The 24,805-nt window shown below is 46.1% G+C and overlaps 1 protein-coding gene across 6 annotated transcripts; it reads left to right on the top strand.

The window, feature by feature from the left end:
- The first annotated feature begins 1,768 nt into the window (after positions 1-1,768).
- On the top strand, positions 1,769-24,805 carry RNF169 (ring finger protein 169). Of its 6 annotated transcripts, none has more exons than XM_083499709.1 (7): positions 1,769-1,935; positions 9,771-9,847; positions 12,757-12,903; positions 15,940-16,052; positions 16,828-16,924; positions 18,340-23,731; positions 23,792-24,805. In XM_083499709.1, the coding sequence occupies exons 3-6, from the start codon at positions 12,880-12,882 to the stop codon at positions 19,543-19,545; spliced, it is 1,440 nt and encodes a 479-aa protein (XP_083355835.1). In that variant the 5' UTR covers positions 1,769-1,935; positions 9,771-9,847; positions 12,757-12,879; the 3' UTR covers positions 19,546-23,731; positions 23,792-24,805. The 6 variants fall into 6 exon arrangements, with proteins under 6 accessions (XP_083355835.1, XP_083355831.1, XP_083355830.1 ...); XM_083499705.1 differs by lacking the exon at positions 1,769-1,935 and adding an exon at positions 2,318-2,528 and having other exon boundaries at positions 18,340-23,726; positions 23,783-24,805; XM_083499704.1 differs by lacking the exon at positions 1,769-1,935 and adding an exon at positions 2,318-2,528.

Here is a 24,805-nt window from a genome sequence, read left to right as displayed (position 1 = left end):
GTAGCCAAACCATAGTGGCACCTCCGGATGCTACACCCCCCTGCAATCCCTACACAGATCTGACTGGCACAGGGCACAAAACCACAGCTCGCCCCTATACACGAAGCCAAGCCAGAGCACAACTAAGTGCAGTACAGCCATCTTCTCAGAAAAACTCTTCACAAGCTCAAGAGGTCAAGACACGAAAGCTTTAGCAACTAATCCACTCTTAATGACCCTCCTAAGTGGTACTCAGAATATCACTCAAGAAATCACTCAAGATATCCCTCAAGTAATTAAGGAACAAAAGAAGAAAAGTCACACTATCCTGGGAACTTCCTCTCTGCCCAGAATACACCACACCCCCTCAACAGTATTTATAGGAACTCAAACACTGAGATCCTGCTCTGTTCCAGTAACAAGAAGCCGTAAGCACCAGCCTGAAGATGACGAGTGAGACCTCGTCGAAACGTCGCCTAGACACCCCAACTCTTACACGGGAAGACACCCGAAGACACCAAAACCTGCATATATATATATATATATATGCAGGTTTTGGTGTCTTCGGGTGTCTTCCCGTGTAAGAGTTGGGGTGTCTAGGCGACGTTTCGACGAGGTCTCACTCGTCATCTTCAGGCTGGTGCTTTCGGCTTCTTGTTACTGGAACAGAGCAGGATCTCAGTGTTTGAGTTCCTATAAATACTGTTGAGGGGGTGTGGTGTATAGCCTCCATAGTGGTGAGACCTCGTCGAAACGTCGCCTAGACACCCCAACTCTTACACGGGAAGACACCCGAAGACACCAAAACCTGCATTCCTGTACCCGTGAAAATCTACGAAAGCAAATATATATATATATATATATGTATGTATATGTGTGTGTATATATATATATATATATATATATATATATATATGTATATAGAATAGTAGCCAAAATTGAAAGTATCTGAAGCATTCATCCAATTCAGATCAACAGTCCACTCCTGTTGGACTTTAAAAGACAGTCTCTGGTTCTGAATTAAATTTCCAAGGAGCTCAAAGGACAAGATCCATCTCTTTGTGGCTTCTGGATGCTTCCTCGCTTTTGACTTTCACGTGTAAATATATATATATATATGTATGTATGTATACGTATATATATACTTATAGTTGGTGTGTGACAGGCTATGCATTGCAAACAGGAAAAGTGAACCAAATAGGGAGCTGACCTGAGAAACAATGTTTTATATACAGGGTGGGTACTTTAAAAGAGGCCCAGTGGATACTCTTTTAAAAGACTCACCCTGTATATATAGAAAATCAGAAACTAGGATAGCTTCTGTAAATCAGGGACGTCCCAGGCAAAAAGAGAGCCTTGGAAGGTCTGAGATGGGTCTGAGTTTGAGACTTTATATCACACACACATTGTGTGCTATATAAACACGTTGTTTTTGTAAATATGAGTTTTATCTGAATACCCCGTTACACAACACAGAGAGATCCGTCTCTGTATTCTCTTCCTCCGTGATATGCGAGACACACGTTATATATACACCCTTTTCGTGTAAATATGCGTATGTCTAGACACAGAGACACGCGTGTTTCCAGTCACTTTATTTGCGTTCATTGGCAACATGCAGCCGTGTAACGTGAGGGAAAAACCGGGGCGAAAAAGCAAGCGACGCCCGTGAGGGCTGAGGCGGTAGTGTCATTTTATACAGCAGGAGGAGGAGCCTCCTTCCCGGCCCGCTCCTCTGATTGGGCGCGGCCGAACCACCCTCGCCCGGTTATTGGGTGTGGGAGAGAGGTGGGCGGGGCTCCGGCGGCGGCCGAGGCAGGCGCGGGCCTTTTCCTAACCGTCGTCCGCGGCGCGCGCATTAACGGACTACCCTCCCCCGCCGCCGCCACCATCACAAACAAGCAGCAGCGGAGGAGGAGGAGGCTGGCGGTGGAAGGGCTCATGAATATGGAGGAGGTGGGCGTGGCCGACGCGGGGGCTCCTTTCCCTCCCCTCACGCCGTGAGAAAATGGCGGCGGCGGCGGCGGCAGCAGCAGCATCGGCGGCGGCGCTCGGCGTCCGGGCCGCGGGGTCTCCGCCGCCGCCTCCGCTCCTGCGACGGGGCCGGGGCCGGAGGAGGCGGCGCCAGGGCGGGCCTGAGGAGAAAGAGGCGGAGGGCGGCGGGCCGCGGCGCTGCCCGCCTCAGGGCCCCGGCCGCCCGTTTTGCCGCAGCCGCCTCGGCAGCTTCTCGCAGCCGGTTCGGGCCCCCTCGGAAGGCGAGACGCCGCCGCCGCCTCCTCCTCCTCCGCCACCGCCCGCCCAGGCAGAGCGAGGTGCGGCGCCCGCCCGTGCGCGACACGTATCGTGTGAATGGGTTACGTGTGCGTGTGTGAGAGAGTAGGAAATGCACGCGACTCGTTGACGTTGTCTGGGCGCGGGCGTGAGCCTGCTCGCGTTTCTGCCTACGTGGGCAGCGGAGCCTCGGGGTGTGTGTGGTTTTTGGACAGGCGCCTCAGTTGCCAGCGAAGCACGTCGGGATGCGCCCAGGCGAGGCGCGCGTGTGTGAATGGGTAAATTTCACGGGGGCGGGCGTAGGCGCCTGGGTCTGCGGGCAGGTGGCGGTTGTTGTTTGTTAATTAAATTTGCATTCGTCGATCTCGGGGCAGTTCGCAACATGAAAAACACAAGATGCAAACACGAAATTCCGTGGGCCTGTGTCACGCGGGGACAGCTGCTCTGCGTGGGGCTTCGCCCGAGAGCGCAGTTTATTTCTAGCTGAATGGACACAGGCTTGAGATGCGTGTGGTGGCTGCGGTGGTTGTTTTGCAATGCCTTCAGAGCAAATGAGAGAGCCGGATGATGCCTGTTGGCCCATCTTTCAGGTGACCCCCAAGACCCGTGTTTTCCACCTGCTTTTAACCACTCTCTGCGAGTCTTGCTGAAATCGATTCCTTCAAGCTTTATTTCCAGAAATAATTGGTTAAATACCCAGAAATAATTGATCGCTTTCTTAAACCTTAATACCCAGAGTTACAAAATGCAAGTTGGCTCCCAAAAAAGAATTGTTTTAAGGAATTTGCTAACCACAACATTGTTCCAGTTACAGATAGGTAGCCGTGTTGGTCTGCCATAGTCAAAATAAAAAAATTCCTTCCAGTAGCACCTTAAAGACCAACTAAGTTAGTTCTTGGTATGAGCTTTCGTGTGCATGCACACTTCTTCAGATACACTGAAACAGAAGTTGCCAGATCCTTCTATATAGTGAGAAAGTGGGGAGGGGTATTACTCAGAAGGGTGGTGGGAATGGGAGATAGGCAGATAGCTGGGAGAGCCTGTTGACGACTCTTAACGACTGCAATAGGTCTTACAGGAAAGACCTTGAAAACATCAGAAAGACCTTAACTTGGGAGCTGTATGTGATGACTAGAGGTGTTCTGTTATTTTCTCTTTTGGGTCTGTCTTGCAGCAAGTTCTCTCTGGGTATCAGTCTGGCTCTGTTGATCTGTTGTCTAACTTCATCTGCTGGGTATTTTAGTTCTGAAAAGGTTTGCTGTAGATCTCTTAGGTGAGAGTCTCTGTCTGTAGAATTGGAACAGATGCGGCTGTAACGTAGTGCCTGGCTATATACAATGGACTGTTTGGTATGTTTGGGATGGTAGCTAGAGGCATGTAGATATGTTTGTCGGTCAGTTGGTTTACGGTATAACATTGTTGTGTGTGTGGGGGTGTTTGTTTGTTTGAAAACATCAGCCGTGTGCTGGAGGTCCATGTTTTATACATCTTTGGTGCACTCGAAGGAGGAGTGTAACAAGCATATGTATTGTGCAGTCAGTTGCAATTGGCTGTGCTCTTTTGTGTTTGCATTCTTATCCTGTGCATAGTCCTCACCCCTTGGCACAGTTGGCATCTGTCTGAAGTGTATCTTGTGAAGTGAAGGTGTCCTGTGTGTGTATTTCTTCTCGCAGGGGCAGGTCATTCAGGGGAGCAGTCTCTAGACATGCCCCGTCCAGTTTTCTTTCTTTATTGCCTTTATATCCCACTTTCTCTCCCAAGTTGCTCAAGGTGTGTTCTTCCTCCCCATTCCCCCCCCCCACAACAACCCTGTGAGGTAGGTTAGGCTTAGAACTAGCCCAAGGTCACCCTAGGACAGCGGTTCTCAACCTGTGGGTCCCCAGATGTTGTTGGACTACAACTCCCATCATCCCTGAGCTCTGGCCTTGTTAGCTCAGGGTGATGGGAGCTGTAGTCCAACAACTTCTGGGGACCCACAGGTTGAGAAAGGCTGCCCTAGGAGTTTCATGGCTGAGCTGGGATTTTAGCCCTGGCCTCCCAGCTCCTAGTCTCTAACCACTACACCACATGGGTTGATCATCCGTTGGCTATGGGGCATGGGCAGTGTGTGTGCATCGACATCCAGCGCACAGGACTTCCGGGCGTGTTATTGGTGAGGCTTTTCAAGTGCGTGTTAACCAGAGGTACCAAACAGTACAGCCTTTGTGGGTCTCAAGTGTTGTGATAAATTTAGTGCCTGATTGACTGGGTGTGTGAGGCTTGCTTTCAGTCAGGTGTTGAGAGGAGGGGTGGACAGAGGAGAATGTAGCATTGAAAGCCCAAGAAATGTATTGTGTTGTACATTTGGGCCACAGACCACTTCATCAGTGTACAGTCATACCTTGGATTGAAGGAGCTTTGGGTTGAGCTTTTTCAGATTGTGCTCTGTGGCGACCCGGAAGTAACGTGTTCCGTTACCTCCGTGTTTCGCCGCTCACGCATGCGTAGACGGTCAAGATGACATGCGCAGAAGCAGCGAATCGTGATGCGCAGACGCAGGTTGCGTTCGCTTCAGGATGCGAACAGGGCTCCAGAAGGGATCCTGTTCACATCCAGAGGTACCACTGTAAAGAGAAATGGGATGCGTTGGGTGTGTGAGTTAATGAGTGCTTGGGTGTGATAGTCATGCACATTGGGAAAAGGCGTATACATCCTAATTGTTTGTGGAGCACATTGTTATTAGAACAATATGACACTTAGTAAGTGAGGTGATGTTCCTAAGAACAAGAGGTTGGCTGTGTAATGATGCATATACAAAATATTTTTTCTTAGTCTGCTAATTTCCTGTTCTTGGTTTACTGATGGAACGATGGCCACTCCTTGAATCACTTACATGGATTGCAATTGTACACAAACATAAGATGATTCTTTTTTTAGTCACTCTGCCTGTGTATTTGAAAACAACTAACACTCATGGTGCTGAATTAGTCCAAAATATATTTCACATGGTTTAAAGCAGGGCTTTGTGTACAGTGGTGCCTAGCAAGACGAAAATAATCCGTTCCGCAAGTCTCTTCGTCTAGCGGTTTTTTCGTCTTGCGAAGCAACCCTGTTAGCGGATTAGCACTATTAGCGGTTTAGCAGCTATTAAAGGCTTAGCGGCTAAAAGGCTATTAGCGGCTTAGAAAAAGGGGGGGTGGAAAAAAATCGCAAGACGTTTTCGTCTTGCGAAGCAAGCCCATAGGGAAATTCGTCTTGCAAAGCGCATCGAAAAACGGAAAACCCTTTCGTCTAGCGGGTTTTTCATCTTGCGAGGCATTCGTCTTACGGGGCACCACTGTATGTGTGTTTGAGAGTTTTACCATGTGACTTTGCACCTTTTAAACCTGCTCTGGAGATGAGCAAGTGTGAGTTTAGTTTTGCTTCTTGTGTTGGTCATATATTTCTTGACTTTGTGGGTAGATGTGTTGAATGTTCTGGACATAGAATTAAATCATAGAATTGTAGAGTTGGAAGGGACCACAAGGGTCATCTAATTCAACCCCCTGCAATGTTGGAATCTTTTGCCCAACATGGGCCTCGAACCCACAACCCTGGGATTAAGAGTCTCGTGCTCTACCTACTGAGCTACATAATGTATGCTGGACACATAATGCTGCTACAAAGAAGATGATTGGTGAATTGAGATGTTGATAGTACGGGGAAAGATTTTCCTAAGGTGTATACAGGGAACGGTCCTGTCACACATCTTTGGTCCACACATCTTTGACCACATCTTTGGTCAAAGTTGCAAGGGTGACTTGGACTTACTGTTATTCTCCAATTCCTACTGCCTTCGGCAAGGTTATTAATCAGTCCTAAAGCAAGGGATTTGATGGCTTTTAACAACCACCACTACCTTGGGCACTGAATCGGATGTCTTGAGTAAATTCAGTTTTGTGCCATTTTCCTTTACAGTGGTGCCTCGCAAGACGAAAAGAATCCGTTCTGTGATTCTCTTCGTCTAGCGGTTTTTTCGTCTTGCGAAGCAAGTCCATTGACGGATTAGCGGATTAGCGCTATTAGCGGCTTTTATCGGCTTATTGGATCAGCTGATAAGCGGCTTAGCGGCTTAGAAAAAGGGGGGGGAACCCGCAGGAACTCGCAAGACATTTTCGTCTTGCGAAGCAAGCCCATAGGAAATTCATTTTGCGAAGCACCTCCAAAACGGTAAACTCTTTCGTCTAACAAGTTTTCCGTCTTGCGAGGCATTCGTCTTGCGGGGCACCACTGTACTTGTCTGGGCTGGATCTCCACTAACTAGATTACCTTCATTTTGTCTGACCTGTGTCCAGGGCTGAACCCTTCTTTTTTCTTGTTATTGAGAGAGTGTTCCTTGTGCAACAGGTCCCTAGATTCCAGTGTGCCATAAAACTTTGTGTTATCTACGCTGAAAACCTTTTCATCTCTAAAAGCACTTCAGTGCCACTAATTTTATCGGCTCCCCCATAAACTTGCAGTTTCTGGTTGTTCTGGTCTGCTGTACAGCTACAGAAAAGAATGAATAGCTTAGTGTTGGATGGAAAGTCTGGGTTCGGTGTACAGTAGTTTGACAGGTTTTCTGAAAACTGCTTTTTGAAATTAACTATTCAGTTCAGGAGAATTCCTCAGATAATGCTGTGTTGAGCTTTGGCATGCAAGTTGCACTTTTGCCACTCCTTGATGTCACCTGAGGGGGACACAAAGAGTTAAGGTGGAGTCTTGTGAATCTTCAGATCTCAACCGTTGGCTTTCTTTCTTTGGACAGAAGTCACTGGTTGATTCTTGAGCACACAAAATAGGGGTTGTAATTGCGGGGGGGGGGGAGTGCACAGCAACATTCCGCTGTTGGTTTGATTTTGGGAAATTGCAAATGAAACGAATTAATTTATTTTCTGTTATCATATGTACCAGGTTACATTTGTTTGCAATATCCAGCTCTTCTATCTAAATTGGATTATCAGAATGGACAAAAGTGTTCTATGTCAAGATTGTGTATGGCATTGTTTCAGGTTAACTAAACGCAGTAAACTGTCACAAACATGTTAAGAAATAGTTTATTCAAAGTCAATTTTTCTTCCCTAGCTTTAAGCATTTAGGCACTGACCAAACTCTGACCTGTTAAACTTCAGAGAGGGTCTTCTGCTTTTAGGCCCGGCCCTGCCCTGGTCATTAAACTTCCTCAAATAGGAAACTGGATTTTGTTTTGTTAATCTAGGAAATTCTGTCTAGTCTTGAGCAACAGTTCTGTCAGATTCATGCAACCCAATGTTGGGTCACTTCAGAGCAACGTCTGCCATGGGGACATGCTGTTTTCTCTTTGTGTACTCGTGCAAGGTTCCCCTAAGTTGCTAGATCTGTCTCTCCATACACACACACTTCTTCTTCTTTGGCGATCACTCGTAGCCGAGTGAGATTGTCTTCCATAAACACGGTTTTAACAATGAGTCCGTAAGTGACTGAGGAGGCCAATTCTGGATCCACGTCATTCCATAGTGGGGACATTGGTTTCTGGGTGGGAGTTGATCACGGTGTGGATTTGCCAAGCGTGCCTTCCTCCTAGCACGTTTCTCCCTTGCTTCCTGAGTTCGAGTGTCTTCAAAGCCCATGACACCTTTGGTAAAGGCTGTTCTCCAACTGGAGCGCTTGCAGACCAGTGTTTCCCAGTTGTCAGTGTTTATACTACATTTTTTAGATTTGCTTTGAGACAGTCTTTAAGCCTCCTTTGTTGACCACCAGCATTACTCTTTCCATTTTTAAGTTCGGAATAGAGTACAGTCATACCTCGGGTTGAATGCGCTTCGGGTTGAGCGCGTTTGAGTTGCACTCTGTGGCAACCCGGAAGTAACGGAGCATGATACTTCGGGGTTTCACCGCTTGTGCATACGCAGATGCTCAAAATGACGTCGCGTGCATGCGCAGAAGTGGCAAAAAACGACGCATGCGTGCGCAGATGTGCTATCGCTAGTTACGTTTGCTCCTAGATGCGAACGGGGCTCCGGAATGGATCCCGTTCGTATCTAGAGGTACCACTGTAGTTGCTTTGGAAGACGATCAGGCATCCAGACAACATGACCAGTCCAGCGAAGTTGATGTTGAAGAATCATTGCTTCAACACTGGTGCTAAACCATTAAATGATTTTTTAAAAAATAAATAAAAAATCCACGTGTTGTGAGGCTTCCCTGGGCCCCGGCAGCTAAATTTTGCTCACTGCAGCTGACTGGCTTTGTAGCTTTGTGCATGCCTGTGTTATGGGTGCTGCTGGTGTGGGAATCTTGGTGTGTGTGCACATGCATGCTCCTCCCCCTGTAGATTTATCGTGACCTTGTCCCAAGAAAGGCAAACAAACCTGTCTGGAAAGTAAAAGATACATTTTGCCACTAGAAAGGACTATTGAGAGGAAGATGTGGTTCCCTTTAAGCATTTCCACTCTGTTATACAATCATGCTCCCTTTCAAGTGATAGGGAAATTCAGGACAGGCTTCCTTTGTATAAAGGAGAGCACATTTAGAGAGTCTTTGACTTTCTGGCAAATCCTGACTTTTCAAATGTTTGTTAGGGAAAGAATTGACATAAGTCCCTTAACGCATGTATGCAGTGTGTGATAATGTACATTCAATGCTGGATGCAGGCACCTTTTTTGGGTGCTGTACACATGTCACCCCCATGTCATCTAGGGCTGGGCAATATGTCGATAAATCATCCAAAGCCAGTTTGAAGTTCATATTGTGATAATGGCTTCATAATTTTTGACCTGGCAGTATATCGCAAATGGGTGTTAGTAGTCCAATCTGATGCCTAGAAGAGGCACACAGTACATTTTTTATTTTTGCTTCTTGCACTCATGTCCACACACTTAACGTTTGAAAATAAACATGCCCACGTGATATTGAAATGGGTCCTGTGTTTTGTAACTTAAAGGTGGAAAGTTTTCTTAAAGCTAGCTGGTAGTACTGTGTGGGCACAAATTGTGGATTGGCTAACCTGTCCCTTTTCAGCTTCTTATCAGTGACTTATATTTGTTTTGCGATAGTCTCTTCTTTGCAAACATGATGAGATAAAATTGGATGGCTTTATGGATGACTTGGTCTTGAATTCCTCTGTAGAAAATCTCTGGTTCCAGAGAGTGACTTGCCTGGGCATGTGTTTAGCCAAAGTGGGTGTGGTTTTTAAAGTTGCTGTTGAGCTTTTTACTAGAGATGGCATAGGAGGTAGTGCGACATTTTGTTCTCCAGCTGCAGGACATCTATGTGCGCGAACCCTGCTTAGTTTCACTCAAGTTGCATAGGTAGGCTGACATTGTTGCACTTGATTTTTGAAAAAAGTTTTGAGAGGCTAGGGGCTGCTTTTTGGATCGTTATTTTAGCATGCAGTTGCCAAGTGGATTCATCTCCTTGTGGTGAGCCCCAATATGAGGGAGAAACATATTTCTGATATAGTAGTAAGAATAACCATGCTTAACTGCATTTCTGTGAATTCTCAAAACGCTAAACAACTCCTCCACCCCTCTTTCTGCCGGCAGATTTTATATTCAGAGCACCCATCACGTTAAGCAAGCCTGGAGAGCTGCATGAGGAATACAAAAGCCAGCTACGAAAGGTAAGACAGTTGCATTCTGTGATAAATTATTGCAGCCATATCATCAAGACCAGGATGGGCAATTTGTGGCCCTCCAGAAGTTTCTGGAGTCCACCACCCATCTTCCCTGACACTTTGGACCTTCTGGTGGGGCTTAGTGGGAGTTAGGAGTCCAACAATATCTGGAGGGCCAGAGTTTAAAGTTTAAAGCAGTCACTGCTACATGTGCCTAGTGTGCATCTGTCTGCAGCATAGAGCCAGTGTTTATTTTGTGCTCAACCTTTTGTAGTACTGACAGATACTCTTGGGGGCTGATAGGATCCATGCCCTATTTTTAATAAGCATTTTGCATTCAGGGGTGTTAAGGCATGCCGTAGACTCTTGCAGATTTCTGTTGTCTTGTCTTTCTAAATGTCAGATCAATTATCTATCTGTCTGTCTATCCATTTATTTACATCAAATTTATACACATCTCTGTAAATGTGAATTTGGGCAGTCTTTTACTACTGAGGGCGATTTAAAGTATGTTAATTGTTGTTCTCTTCCTTGACTAAGGAGGTTTGCTTGGGCACAGTTGAGAACTTGTGTTTCATTTTGTGGGAATCTTTCTCAGCCGTGGTAGAGGATGAGAGAAAGAGATTAGGTGGAGCAAAGGAGATAACTGCGCAATGTTTTCCATGCTTTCTGCAAATTATTATTGCAAGAGCTCCCAACCCTTGTAGACCTGTGGAATGTTGAGAGTGTGCCAGGGCTGTACACCTCAGTTTCTCTTCTTCCCTTGCCACTCCCAGTCCTGTCATGACACACAGATGTTGATCCAAGTCATGGATCTTTGTGGATCTTGCGTGGTTTTTACATGGGGTGCCATCAAAATGACAGTACACACCCATGGATGCGTTTGGGGGGGATCCCTTGTAAAAATCACACAAATTGTATCATGTTTTTAATATTTGGTTGGGAGCAAATCCCTTGTAAAAATGACACAAATTGTATCATGTTTTTAATATTCGGTTGGGAGCCGCCCAGAGTGGCTGGGGAAATGGGCGGGGTATAAATAATAAATTATCATTATTATAAATTCAAGTTGCTTTGTTTTATTTCCACGGGATTCTACATTTGCCAGGGCCATGGAAAAGCAAGGAGGACACATGCCTGCAGGGTGCTGTGTGTGCTTGTGTAGTGCAAGTGCTTTGTCTTTTGTGGGGCGGACGACATTGTGCAAACCAGGCATGATCCCCACACCCTTACTCATTCCTCGTTATTGCTCTGCTCATTACCCTCACCTCTTCCATCATTCTTTTTCCATCTCCATTGCTCTTTTTGCCCCTACCATCTCCTCCTTAAAACTATTTTCACTGGGTGGTTGGACACATTGCAAAGCAGTCCCCTAGCTACCCACCATTTGAATTTTCTCCAGAGGGACTCTAGGCCCCATGTACTTTGCTTGGTAAAGCACCCAGTTGCCCAGTAGAAATAGCTATTAGTTTTTAATCCTCCGTGAAGAGCCTTCTGGGTGATTCATTCAAAACTGCAGGATTATAAATAAGATAGCACAGTTGCCTACTGGCCACCAGAGGGGGGAAAATAGAAATGTTCTACATGCAGTATCATAGAGGTGAAATAATGAATTCCTTATACAGATCTTGTAGTTTTAAAGCCTGGTGACTTTAGGAAAGGGAAGCTGGGAATTGCATATCCTACACAGCTTCCTTGTTGAAACTGCACTAAGATTTCCTTCATGCTGTAGAAGCATTTCTGGCAATAGTTCTAATGATTTCCTTTACAGCAATTGAGGAGAAAATGTTTTCAAGAAGTGTTTCTGGGGCTCTGACTCTGCCACGTGTGCAGTTGGGAGACAGCTTTTTGTCCACGTCCTGTTTGGCTTGCTGGCCCTGCTCTTTTTCTTCAGACACACTGGCAGAACTTAGATGTGCTCCCTATCAATGTTTAAACACCTTTTCTGAACTTTAAACTGCGCCCAAAGGAAGCAGATTCCTAAACCTATGCTCAGGTGGGACATATAGATGGTCCAGTGCCTAAATTCAGGAGTTGCTGCCAAGTCTTGGGATTTAGTCCTATGCCACACCTGATCTTTTCACTATAATTTTTGCATAATACATAGGAAAATAGGAGTCAGTCCTTTGCTCCATCTTGCTCAATATTGTCGACACTGACCGGCCGTCTCTCTCCAGGGTTTCAGACAAGACATTTTCAGCTCTACCTGAGATGTCAGGGTTTGGTCCTGAGACTTTTCTGCATGACGAAGAGCTGCAGCTCCAGTCTTCCCCATAATAACTGCCTTATTTTTTATTTATTTTTTAAAAAGTAGAACCTTGCAACACCAAAAATAAGTAATTATATTTCTAAAATGGCTACCCTGAGCCAACTTAGGTCCTCTTATGGGTCCCCCTACCTTGAGTAGTGACCACAATAGGGGCCTTTTGATTGTGGGCCCTGGATTCTGAAATGTTCTTCTCAGAGAGGCCTACGTGATGCAGAGTCTGAGACCTTTTCAGTGCTAGGTGAAGACTATCTTCATTTGTTCCCACCTTTTAGTGTTTTCAGGTTTTGATGATGTGTTTTATCTGGATTTAAGGTTACCATTGTTCAGCTGTTTTATTGTATTTCAATAGATTGCTTTGTTTTTGTTATGTTAACTGCTTTGGAAGGTTTTGCCTTAAAATCAGTGTAAAAGTCACTTCTCCAGGCTAAAGAGATTCAGGTCTTTCCATTATTTGTCATACAGTTTGGTTTCCAGTCTCCTCACTATCCTGGTCACCCGTCTTGGGACACACTGCAGTTGGTCAATGTCTCTCTTTAACTGTGGCACCCAAATGTAGCCGCAGTAATAAAACAGCTGCATTTTTTTAAAAAAAGAGCAGCAGCCAAAGCAAGATTAAACCAGGACATGAATTCTCATTTGCTTCTAGTTGAGGGATGAAAAACTGCAAGAAGAGAGAACCTCTGATGATTTTATTCACAAGCTGATTGTTGAGGACACTACTGATGCAGGGAAAAGAAAAACAGAAGATCAGAAGAAAGAGGAGTCCTTAATGGTCAAAATGACCCAAGAACGTGTAAGTAACTGTGGGTTGTGCTATGCTGCTTTGTCTCCCCACCACCAAAAAAAAAACCTGTATACCTACCTGCTATAGCCAGGGTAGCCTGGAGGCAACAGAAATTGAACCTTTTGTGGGCAAAGCATGTGCAGTGCCCCCCCCAAAAAACTACGATTTAGTTACAGTAGGGTTACCAGATGTCCCCAGTTCCCAGGGACAGTCCTCGGATTTGCAAATCTGTCCCCGGACAAATTCCGTCCCCGGAATGTCCCCAGATTTGCAAATCTGTCCCCGGGAAACGTGGCAGCAACAGCCTCAGCAGCCCAGGGCCAGCGAGAGCCAACTGCGCTACCAGGCTGACTCTAGCCTGCTGACTGCCGCTGCCACTGCCAAAGGAGAACTGGGGACGTGAGGCGGTACAGATCTCCTGTCCGCAGAGTTTTTAAAAAACTGCACATTTATGTTTCACAGGGTCCAAAAGAAGGGCTTTGCACCTTGCCTGGCAGAGAAACCGTGCGCCTTGCGCCCTTCCTGGGCAACAGCCACCCGCCCGCGACTCCCGAGCCTCCCCGATCTGTCAAAACAAAGGGGGAAGGGGGCAGGAGATCGGCTCAGGAGTCACAGGCATGCGGCACGCCATTGTCCAGTTTTTTAAAAAACTCTGCACAGCGTCCAAAAGAAGGGCTTTGCGCCTTTATACAATATGCACGTGTGCTTGGGCCCAGGGTCTTTTGCCTCGCCATCCCCACTACTGACTCCCTGTTGCTACTCAGCTTCCTCAAAAAAAAAGTGTCCCCGGATTCATTGAAAAGAATCTGGTAACCATAAGTTACAGTCCATATGGTGGATGTAGGATAAAAAAAAATACTGCTGCTTTTAATGCAGAAGCCAATAATTTGGGTGTTCCTCCTAAAAATATCTTGCAGACACTAGGGTCTATGTCATGTGACGATGGCACACTGTCTTCTCCTTGGACTTAATTGTCAGGTTCATGGCCACACCAAATTCAGTGCAGAATTGAAGGAGGAACTTTTGAGACCTTGTTTCCTCCGGAACGTCTTGCCGTAGGAAGCCACAGATTTTGTTGTTCAGCTGTGTGAACCAACACAGGACAAAGATGCCCACGAATATGGACTGCAGGGATTGAAAGTGCTGAGCGGGCTCCTCTTCCCTCGCTATAACTACATGAATGTGTGGACAGAATGCTGAGTGGGATGGGAGAAGGGGGCATCTAACTTGGGTCAGCAACCTAAGGCCCATGGGCCACAAGCGGCCCACGGGGGTTGTTTAACCGGCTCCCAAACCGCCCCCGAACCAAGCTGCCCATGCACTGCACTAAACTGGCACACCGCGGTGCGGGGACTTTCTTCCCTGACGCCAGAAATTGTGTCTGTGCAAACACCGGAAATTGCAGGCTCTCTCTCTCTCATACATGCGATCCGGCCCACGGAGGGCTCTCTGCTGCAGTGAACTGGCCCAGGCGAGGTAAACTTTGCCGACCCCTGATTTACCTAGATGACAACCCTAACCTTAAAACTTTGCTCAAAAGAAAGCCTAGTTGATTTCCGTAGGACTCGCTTTCAGACATGTGTATCAAGAGGTACAGAGTAATCTCCCATGGGATGTTGATGAGCTAAGGATTTTAGGACCCAGGCATAGAAACTGGATTGGCTAGTATCCCTTTCCCTCTGTAATTCCCCGGTGACTGGTATTCAGAGGCATACTCCCTGTGATGTTGGATATAAATCTAGCCATCATGACATATTAGTCGTGGATAGCCATAGCTGCCATAGTACAATGGGTTCCAAACACTTTGGGTTCCAAACTCCGCTAACCCGGAATCAGTACCTTGGGTTGAGAACTTTGCCCCAGGATGAGAACGGAAATCGCGCAGCAGCGGGAGGCCCCATTAGCAAAAGTGCACCTCAGGTTAAGAACGGACCTTGAACGAATTAAATTCGTAACCCTTGGTACCACTGTATTTTAGTCCCTTAACTCTGAAACCATGTGGCTATATACTGGTCAGGATTTTACTCTTGTGAGTTTTTTTACATAACAACAACAACAATTTTATTATTTATACTCCGCCCATCTGGCTGGGCTTCCCCAGCCACTCTGGGCGGCTTCCAAAAATATTAAAATAATGTAATACATCAAACCTTAAAAGCTTCCCTAAAAAGACTTCCCTGAGACTTTGCAGTGATGAGGAACGGCTAAGGGAGCTGGGCATGTTTAGCCTGGAGAAGAGGAGGTTAAGGGGTGATATGATAGCCATGTTCAAATATATAAAAGGATGTCACATATAGGAGGGAGAAAGGTTGTTTTCTGCTGCTGCTCCAGAGAAGCGGACACGGAGCAATGGATCCAAACTACAAGAAAGAAGATTCCACCTAAACATTAGGAAGAACTTCCTGACAGTAAGAGCTGTTGGACAGTGGAATTTGCTGCCAAGGAGTGTGGTGGAGTCTCTTACTTTGGAGGTCTTTAAGCAGAGGCTTGACAACCATATGTCAGGAGTGCTCTGATGGTGTTTCCTGCTTGGCAGGGGGTTGGACTCGATGGCCCTTGTGGTCTCTTCCAACTCTATGATTCTATGTAGAAATCTATTTGACAGTGATGTAAATCACCTTCAGACACAGAGGCAGTATCCCTTTGCATTCCAGCCTCTGGGGAAGAATAGTGGGAGAAAGAGCCGTTTGCCTCTGTGTCATGCTTTCGGGCTTCCCAGGGGCATCTAGTTGGCCACCAAGGGAAGCAGGATGCTTGACAAGATGGTCTTTGATCTGATCCAGCAGAAAGGCTCTTCTTTCTTTCTTCTCCTGTTGTCTCAAATTTGCTTACTGCCAACAAATCCCCCTCTGCTCAGTGCGTACTTCAAACGCAACTGCTCTGCGGAACGGAGGCTGAAAACACTGTTGGAAGAAGCAGTGAACTGCCAGAGTGAGGCTGTTTGTGGTCCACCGTATGCCACATTGGTACTTTTTGTGAGTTGGCAGTTTAAAAGATTGTTATAAATAAGGAAAGTGTCAACTAATCTTTCCTTGATTCCTTCAGTTTCCTGAACGCCTCTCTGATTCCGAGAATGAGGAACCATTCCAGGGCAAATCTGCACATCGGTCAGCTTTTGTCTCCAAGGGAAGCACCTACTCAATAGCATTGGTGGCAGGGTAAGTCCTTGGCCACTCTCTGGGTTGTCTTTAGGGGAAAGTTCCAGCTAAGACAGTGGAGGTAGGTGGGGCAGGGAATATTAGGAGAGTGAGCAGATGACTCTGTACTGTGTTATAGCGGCCCAGAATTTGTTCCTGGAATAAACTGCAAATTAGAATCCACTTCGAAATTGTGTGCACATTTATGCAGATGTGTTACAGGGACTGGGGCCCAAGGAAATTGTGACTCCTGGTTTTTGTGGAGCTAGCTGTAAGGGGGGGGCAGTGTGGCGTGAAGGGGCAATTTAGCTGGATTTTGTTTGCCTGCTTTGAAATCTTCTTGGCAATCATGTGGACCAGAAATGCTGAACAGTTGGAGCTCCTCTCCATAAAGATTTCACAGCCCCTTCATGTTCTGGGTGAGGCAGCTCTCTATAGGTAATGGGCCATTAGTAAAAATAAATGGTTTTATACCATATCTGAAGTATCCTTATTACTAATGGGTTCACAACATTTAAAATAAAGCTCAGTCCATTAGAAGGAATAAAACTAAAACTAGTGAAATATGATTTCTAGATAGAGGGATGTGGCTGAACCAGAACAGTACCTTGTTCAATACATGTAAGTCTACCTTCATATATACTGTGGGTCTGTGCCTGTACCTTCCCGCAGGTGAGACGAAGAGGAAGGTATTGCACAAAGATCAAACTGGTGTTTAATGATAGCATTATGTAGGCATTGTGTTAATTTATTGTGCTTTTCCCACTAAACTTTTGTTTTCTTTACATTTTTTTAGAAGCTTGAGCTCCAAGGTAGAAAGGAGCCAGAGTTGCAACGATACCCTTCGAGAAAGATCCAAAAGCAGGCAAAGATCAGCTCCAGTCAGAACAAAGGTGATGGTGATTTTGAAAATGGTGGCTATCATCTTGGGTTCCACTGCCTCAAAATGTCCTCAGCTATATTGTAAAGAGTCTTTGATTTGACCAGGGGACTGCTGCATCTGCTGGCTTTCTGTAATACTGAATGTGTGTTTCTTGACATATTCCTTTACTACTGCAGAGGGTCCTGTGGGTGCTTCCATGTGGCAGTTTGTTGTTGACTCAAGCCAAAGAACCACCTAGCTTAGCACCCTCTTTCCACCAGGCCTTTGGTCAGGGCACAGCCTGACGCCCTCCTATGGCAATCTTCACAGAACTTTAGCCTAATGGTTGCCATCAATTGGATTTGAATTAATTGTATACTGAAATGGTTTTAGAATGTTGTACTATTTTATTGTTGTTAGCCACCCTGAGCCCAGCTTCGGCTGGGGAGGGCGGGATATAAATAAATTATTATTATTATTATTATTATTATTATTATTATTATTATTATTATATTAGACACCCCCAGGCAGGGGTGTCACCTGTAGTTTGGGACATCGCTGCATCATTTGGGAGTGAATGCCGTAGTTTTAACTATGCGCTGTGTGAATAAGAACTTTCTTCTTTCTGTTCTGAATCTTCCATCATCTAGCTTCATCAAATAACCTTGGGTTCTTACTATTGTACTGCACTGTTCTGTCTCTGTCCCCTTTGCCTTCACCATCCATAATCGTTATACACCACTATCATGCCTCCCTCTTTATCCACCTTTTCACTGAATTAATCCCCAAATGTTGTGTAACTTTTCCTCATTGGTGAATTGCTCCAGCCCCACAATCACTTCAGTCGTGTGTGTGTTTTTTTAACCTTCCAGCTCTCCAATGTCATTTTTGAGGTGTGTGTTGACCAGAACTGTGCAGTACATCTAGTGTGGTTGTATCATAATTTTGTATAACGTCGTCATGATATTGACAGTTTGATTTCCATTCCCCGTTTTTAATGATCTATAACATGGAATTTGCCCCCTTTTTTGTAATGTGCTTGGAGGGCTGTGTTACAGCTGTTTTCATTATTACCCTGAATCTGCCTTCCATGTTAATGTGCAGCAGCAGCAGTTCTCAACGTAATCTGTGAAAATCGTTTTTATCCAGTGGTACCTTGGTTTGCATATGTTTTGGATTACAAACACGTCAAACCCAGAAGTGCATGTCCCGGTTTGCAACCTTTTTTTTTGGATTGCAACCCATTTTATTTGGATTGCGAACAAATTTTTTTGGGAGGCCCCATTGGCGAAAGCGCACCTTGGGTTACAACCTGTTTTGGTTTACAAAAGGACGTCCGGAACAGATTGTGGTTGTAAACGAAGGTACCACTGTACTTTGTAAATCCCTTTTGGCATTAAGCTGTGTGTAAATTAGTTAATAATGATACCCACTTGCTCCTTGCAGATAAACCAGTTATCTGGCGCGCCTGCTCCCCTCGTTGGAGTTTTATCGTCCACCCAGAACAATCGCTGCCTCTCCGCCCCAGACCTAACAGCTGATAAGCGCCTTGTCTTCCATGCAGCTGCTTCCTTCTCCGTCCTCCAGAAGCCAGAGCGCTCGATCAGCCCCGAGAGCAATGACAGCATTTCAGAAGAACTCAATCACTTCAAGCCCATTGTCTGTTCACCCTGCACACCTCCAAAGCAGCTTCCCGACGGTGGAGTTCTCAGTCCTCTAATTATCAAGTCTACTCCGAGGAACCTAACGAGGAGTTTACAGAAGCCAACCACTTACGAAGCCAGTCCCAGGATCTTGAAAAAATGGGAGCAGATATTCCAGGAACGGCAGGTGAAAAAGACTCTTTCTAAAGCCACCCTAACATCCCTGGCCCCAGAGGTGGGGGAAGATTTTCTGGTTCCTAGCGCGAACTCACTCGTCAAAGAGCCCCTGCAGATATCAAACGATGTGCTGCCGCCTGAAACCATCACGCATGTGCAGGCAGCAACAGACTGTTTGCCTTCCGTCTGTGTTTCAAAGTTTGAAAGCTCTGGCAATATCAGGAGAGACTTGGAGGCGGTGGAAGATTACCCCAAAGCACCCGTAGCGAGACCCAACGAAAGCACCCTAAACACCAGGATTTCTGAGGTCCCCAGCGCAAAACCAGCCTTGCGGCAGACGGAAACGTGTCTGAACGTCGATGCCAAAATGGTGACCCGGAAAGTGATTCGAGTCAGCTCGGAGTTTCCAGAGAACGGGGCCCTCGGCCCATCGGTCAAGGCGGCCGGCAGGAAGCAGCTGAAGTACCTGAACGAAAGTGAGCGGAGCAACTTCCCGAACGGCATCTGTATCGAGAAAGCCCTTGGCGACGAGGCCTCGCCTTTGAGGAGGGGCCGAAAGAGACAGTGCAAAATGAAGCACTTGGAACAGGCCGGCTCGGTCAAGAGACTGAGGCAGGTGGCCTGTCACCATGGAGCGCTGGCTGCTCCCGAACCTCCGAGGAAGAGGAGGAGGAGCGAGGTGGAGCAGAGGCTGAAGCAGGAGGAGGAAGACCGCCGGCTGGCCTTGCAGCTCCAGCGGAAGTTTGACAGCGAGAACAGGACAGTGGCAAGGCGGAAAGGGAGAGCAGATCAGTATTTCCTGCGGTCAAAGAGCACCACGGGTGCAAAGTAGCACTTATTGAACAATGTTGCCTTTTCTAGTTAATGTGAGGTTGGTCAAAATGATCTGGGAAGGAGGAAGACCTGTTTTGTTATCCTACCTCCCCCTCCCCCAATTGCGTTTTCTTTTTTTTTATGGTAAGGTGAGTTAAATTCAGTTCGCGCTACAGTCAAGGTCTTTGCACAGATGTAGGCTACACTTTATTCTTTTTACTGAAGTTGCTTCTGAGACTCTTCAGACCCACTCACAGGAATGCATTTAAATTTCACTGATCAGAAGGGCATAGACCCGTGTCTACAGCTGAGTCCCATTGGTATGCAAACTGCTTCCAGGTTGTGAGTAGATGACACTATTGGATTGGCATTTTTTGTCACTGAAACCAGTTGCTGTAAGTGATCTTTTAACCTCAGGAGCAGCCTTGAAAGGGAGGGAGGCCAGTCACTTGAACTGTGGGATACACAGGAATGTATTTAAATATACAGTGTAGTATTGAGAATTCACATCTATGGAGGGCTGTTTATATAGAACCCAAACTAATAACCTTTTGCCAGATCTGTGGCTGCTATTTGTGCTGTCCATCTCTTAACACCTGGCACAATCCGTTTGCATTGCCGTAGATTATTTTTTGATCCCAAGGCCATGTTAATAGGAGTCAGATTTGCAGTGTACAAACACAAGGCTTCCCACTCTGGCGAGACAGAACTGAAGGCAGAGAAATTGCACCTAGCCTCTCTCACTACCATGGCGATTTGTTTCCTATCCCAAGCCTTTCTCTTGCTCCTCATCATGCACAGCTTTGGGGATATGACAGCAGTGGAATGACTTCTGTGACTGGAAATGTGTGTGGACGTGTTGTGTGAATGAGATGGCCATGGAAAGTGGATTCTGTTGAACTCTTCCAGTGTCTGGTTTTTGAGATTGCTGATTTGAAAGGCCCAATGCAGATGACTAAACTGTCCCATTTAAAGTGGGTTTTGAATTGGAGATAGGTGGTGTTGGTACTATTTTCTGGACACCTGCCCTCACCAGTGCTCACTTGGTCAGCAAGTTAAAGTTTCCACATGTGGAAGTGTGTCATATTTACAATCTCTTCAGCAACGCTTGTTTCCTAGTGTGCTGCAGAGGTTTGTTTTTTGTTTTGTTTTGCTGTATCAGATAGGCTTTTCACAAGCCTGCTTTGTCGTAAGAATTTGAAGAGGATAAGTTGACTCATGATGACTTCAGAAGTGGCCACTGCAATCAGCCAGGTTTGTCCCACACTAGGAGTAGGTGTTTTTAAGCCCCTTTGAACTACGTAGCATGATAGATTGACATTGAGGCCTCTGGGTTTGCTGCTCAAGAAAAGTTGAAAGCCACAAAAGGTGAAATACAGAGTAAATAGTACATCACCCTAGTATGATTAGAGCCAAAGAAGCTCTCAGTGGGTGGAAACTTGTAATCTCTAAAAACAGGTTGCAGTTTAAAAATGCGCTTAGCACTTCAACAGCCACTTGTAGACCCAGGTTTCTGTGTTGTGCTGCTGTATCCCTTTGGAGGTGGGAAGCTAAAACTTGGCATACTCTTCTCAAGGCTTCCTGGATCACTGGCAAGAGAGCTACCCCCACCTGTCTTCCAGCCTGACTCATTCATTCCAACTCTGCCTTGCGGAGTTTCCTTGGTTATCCTGCAACTTCCTCTCTACAGCTGTTTGCTGGAGGGGCAGAGCTCTTGCGGTCTGCACTGTCTAGCATCAGCCTTGACACTTTGCTTGGACCAAGCAAATCTGGCACGTAAGAGAATTCTCTAAAAACTATGTGTTGCTCTCACCCTTTGAACTAATTCCAAATTGGTTTGTTTTCCTGGCGAACAGAACTAGAATATGTTTTGGTTTCACTTTTGCTTCATTTCCTTAGGTCCTTACCATTCTATCATAGTTGGTTAGAAGGAAGCCCCACTGATTTCAGTGGGGCTCACTTTTTGGTAAGCTTGAGTAGAATTGCAACCTTAAATTTTGCTGATCTGTTAGAGACAGAAAACGCTTATGTAAAATGCAGTGTTTCCTTGCTGAAAACCTGGCAGCAATCGGTATTATTCTCAACATGCCAAAGACTGCCATTACAGTAAGGAAACCCTTATGGAGACCAGACCTTTTCAGGCCCTTTGGAAAGATGTGGCCCCTTGGTAAGAAAGGGGGATTAGAAGAATACTTCAGAGGAGAATTGGGCCTTAAAAACTTGGAAAGTATGAGTTCACTTCAGATGCTTATTTCAGCATAATCTCTGGTGAATGTAGAGCACTTTTTCCAAGTGATCGCACATCGAGTAACATAATTCGGGTGAGCTGATGATCATGTTTCTTAATGGGAATTTAGGATCATCACTGGAAGAACTATGTGGATTTCCAGTTCTTTTGTTGCACTACCGCACACAGGTAGTCAGGCTGTCTGTTCCGTGTTGTCCCGGTGCATGTTACAGGGGCTCAGCCCTCGAGACCCATTTACGGCCCAGTGACATTCCCTCCACCCCACAGGCCCTGGCAGGAGATGAATGCTAAAGGCTCCAGCTTAAGGCTGGCATGGAGCAACAGAGAGTATCACTCTGCCATGTCTCATTACTGGTAAAAACGAATGGGTGAGAGTGAAGGCCTCTTCACCCACGGATGTTAGACTTTTGATCAGTACACCCTCAGGGTGTACAAGTGATTTAAGTGAGTGCCAGAAACACAGGGCACCCTCAAGGTACACCTGTTGGCAAACTGGGATGGCAGAAGCAATGGCGAAGTCAGATGTGTCATATGGCCCTCAGGCCATAGAATTTGGAAAAGCATGATCTTGGTCTTGACAGTCTGTGGGAAAGGTAGGGAAGCAAAGCTTTACCCATGTGGTATCTTCACACCAGCTATGCTGTGAAAAAGTCTAGTGCCGTCCATGTGGTCTCAGACAAGAGACTGCCTATGGCTGCACTTTTCTTTGTGGGGTCATCAGGATTTCATGAGAAGAGGCACAAAGGACAACTCCACAAATTATATAGGAACAAACCCAGATTTTTGACTGATTATGCGCTTGGAAGGAAAGCGAAGCCAATCTGAGCACCCTGAGGAATGTAACGTACCTGCACATAGCAGTGGACCATTTAAGTAGCCCTATGGCCTAATGGGCACCCAGTAGCATTCTGGGACTTTCCTCCTTTTTGAAGGAAACACACCAGTTGCAAGAGCGCTAGCCCTCTTGCAAACAGAGATCTGCTATATGCTCTTGTAATACAGGGCAAGGTCTGGAAGTAGGTACAAGGCGCAATATTTGTTGTTTAGTCATGTTCAACTCTTCGTAACCCCATGGACCAGAGCACTCCAGGCACTCCTGTCTTCCACTGCCTCCCACAGTTTGGTCACTCATGTTGGTAGCTTCGAGCAATATTATCCCCTGCGATTTTGCTGCGTGAAGCTCCAAACCGAAGCACATTCTGCAAGTGGATCTGTTCAGTGGGCGAGCAGCCTCAGCTTGGTGTTTCAAATGCAGGCATTCCGGAAGAGGGGTGTGTATGGAACGCAGACACGACTGTTTCAGGACGTGAACAAGATTCAGGAGTAGGAGGCCAAACAAGTCTCTTGCGTGTGTGTGTGTGTACATGTGTGTGAGTGAGAGATCACTTATTAGATGAAGTCATGGCTGTGAACCTCCCCGCCATGTGTCATTAACTAGTGGGGGATGTGGCGATGAACACTGCAGGGATGTAATCTGACAAGAGGTAGCTGTGTAGCCCTTACATCCTCTAAACTGATCCCTTAGGTAGGGCAAACTACTACTAGAGTGCTTTTGCCCAAGGTTCTGGCCGACCTGATGCCAAACACGAATCTCTTTGGACATATGAGCCTATAGGCTACTGAATGTATTAACGAGGCCCTTTAGTCTAGATAGATGTGGGGGGCCTTAATCTTGCAAGGTTGGTTGCCCACCTCATAGCCTAAAAGCGTGCCCGGAGTTTTTGTGTTTTCCTTGCCTTTGAGAGATCTGCCCTCATTTGGTCAGAAACTGACCCAGGCTTGCCTACTTATCAAGGAGAGCACTACCGTTGGGCCTGTCACGGAGGTCAAAGAGTGTCTTGCCATAAATGACAGTGGGTGCGAACTTCCTGCTTACCTGCTCTTGCCTTTGTCAGACTTCTGGTTCCTGGTGAGGTTTAAAAACGGGGTTCTGTTTATAGCTCAGTTGGCTGGTCAAGTGGGCTGCACGGCTCTATGGCAGTTCCTCGTGGCCCCCAGGGGGTGGGAGGGGGGGTAGAGATCTTGACAGTGGGTGAATGAATGCAGCTGCCAAAGACACAATCTGACCCTGAAAATCCGCTCTGACCCTCTTGGATATCCCTGTTTGGAGAAGGGAGCGATGCAAGTTCTTCATTTGATTATGGATGTTGGTGGAAATAGCGAAGATGGGGAAAGTGCCAAAAGATTGGATTTTGTACGATGATTGTATTGCATTTTATTATATAACTGTCAGTATTCTTTCTCTTCAAATGTATTGTGGGGCATGCCATGGACTACAGGTCAAACCCAAGCACTTTGTTGAAGTTTTCTCAATGAAGGCAAAGGAAGAGGAAAGTACAAGCCTTAAAGACTTTCTATAACGCATTGATTCTCCCCCCCCCCCAAAAAAAGGACAAAAAACAAACCTGGACATTGCTTCAACGAGCACCTGCAACGCTTCTTGTTGGGCTTTTAAAAAGGATCACGCTGGCATCTTGATTTTCATCTTTACCGGTGGATTAAGGCGGCCTTGCCTTCAGGAAGGTGCCACCCAAAACCAGTTTCAGCTCTCGGAGAGGACCGGATGCAGTCGCTTCAAAGTAACATTCCTTGCCCAAGAACTGACTGGATGTGAAAGTCCATCAACCCATCTTCCTAAATGTTGTGTTACTAGGAATCTGATGGAAAACATTGTTCCTTTTCCAACTATTTCAAACACTGCAAGCAGGTATAGAATTAGCTATCCACTATGCAAACAAAGAAAACACCTTTTTTTGGTTACCATTGGTGGGATTTTGTGTAAGCTAGGTTCTACTGGTGTTTACTGTCAGACTGTTCCCAGAAAAATTGATGTTGCTGCATTTATCTAATTCCCTTCTCTCAACACCCCCCCCCCCAGTATGCTTTAAATCATTTTGTGCTTTGGTGTGTATCCTCTGCTGGGTACCTGAAAACCAGTGCAGTACAAGACAAAGCATCATTTTGGAGATCGCAACTGAATCACTGTGGCTTCATCAGATTTTTTGATAAAACAAATCTGTTTACTGAGAAA

This window comes from Podarcis liolepis, assembly GCF_965112155.1.
Source record: "Podarcis liolepis genome assembly, chromosome: 4".
Lineage (NCBI taxonomy): Eukaryota > Metazoa > Chordata > Lepidosauria > Squamata > Lacertidae > Podarcis > Podarcis liolepis.
The sequence above is the reverse complement of the archived record's forward strand: the minus strand, read 5'-3'. Positions and strand labels throughout refer to the sequence as shown.

Coding starts and splice junctions, on each gene's coding strand:
- RNF169 (XM_083499705.1), top strand. Junction 12,904..15,939: donor TCAAAATGACCCAAGAACGT/GTAAGTAACTGT, acceptor TGATTCCTTCAG/TTTCCTGAACGCCTCTCTGA. Junction 16,925..18,339: donor CAGCTCCAGTCAGAACAAAG/GTGATGGTGATT, acceptor TGCTCCTTGCAG/ATAAACCAGTTATCTGGCGC.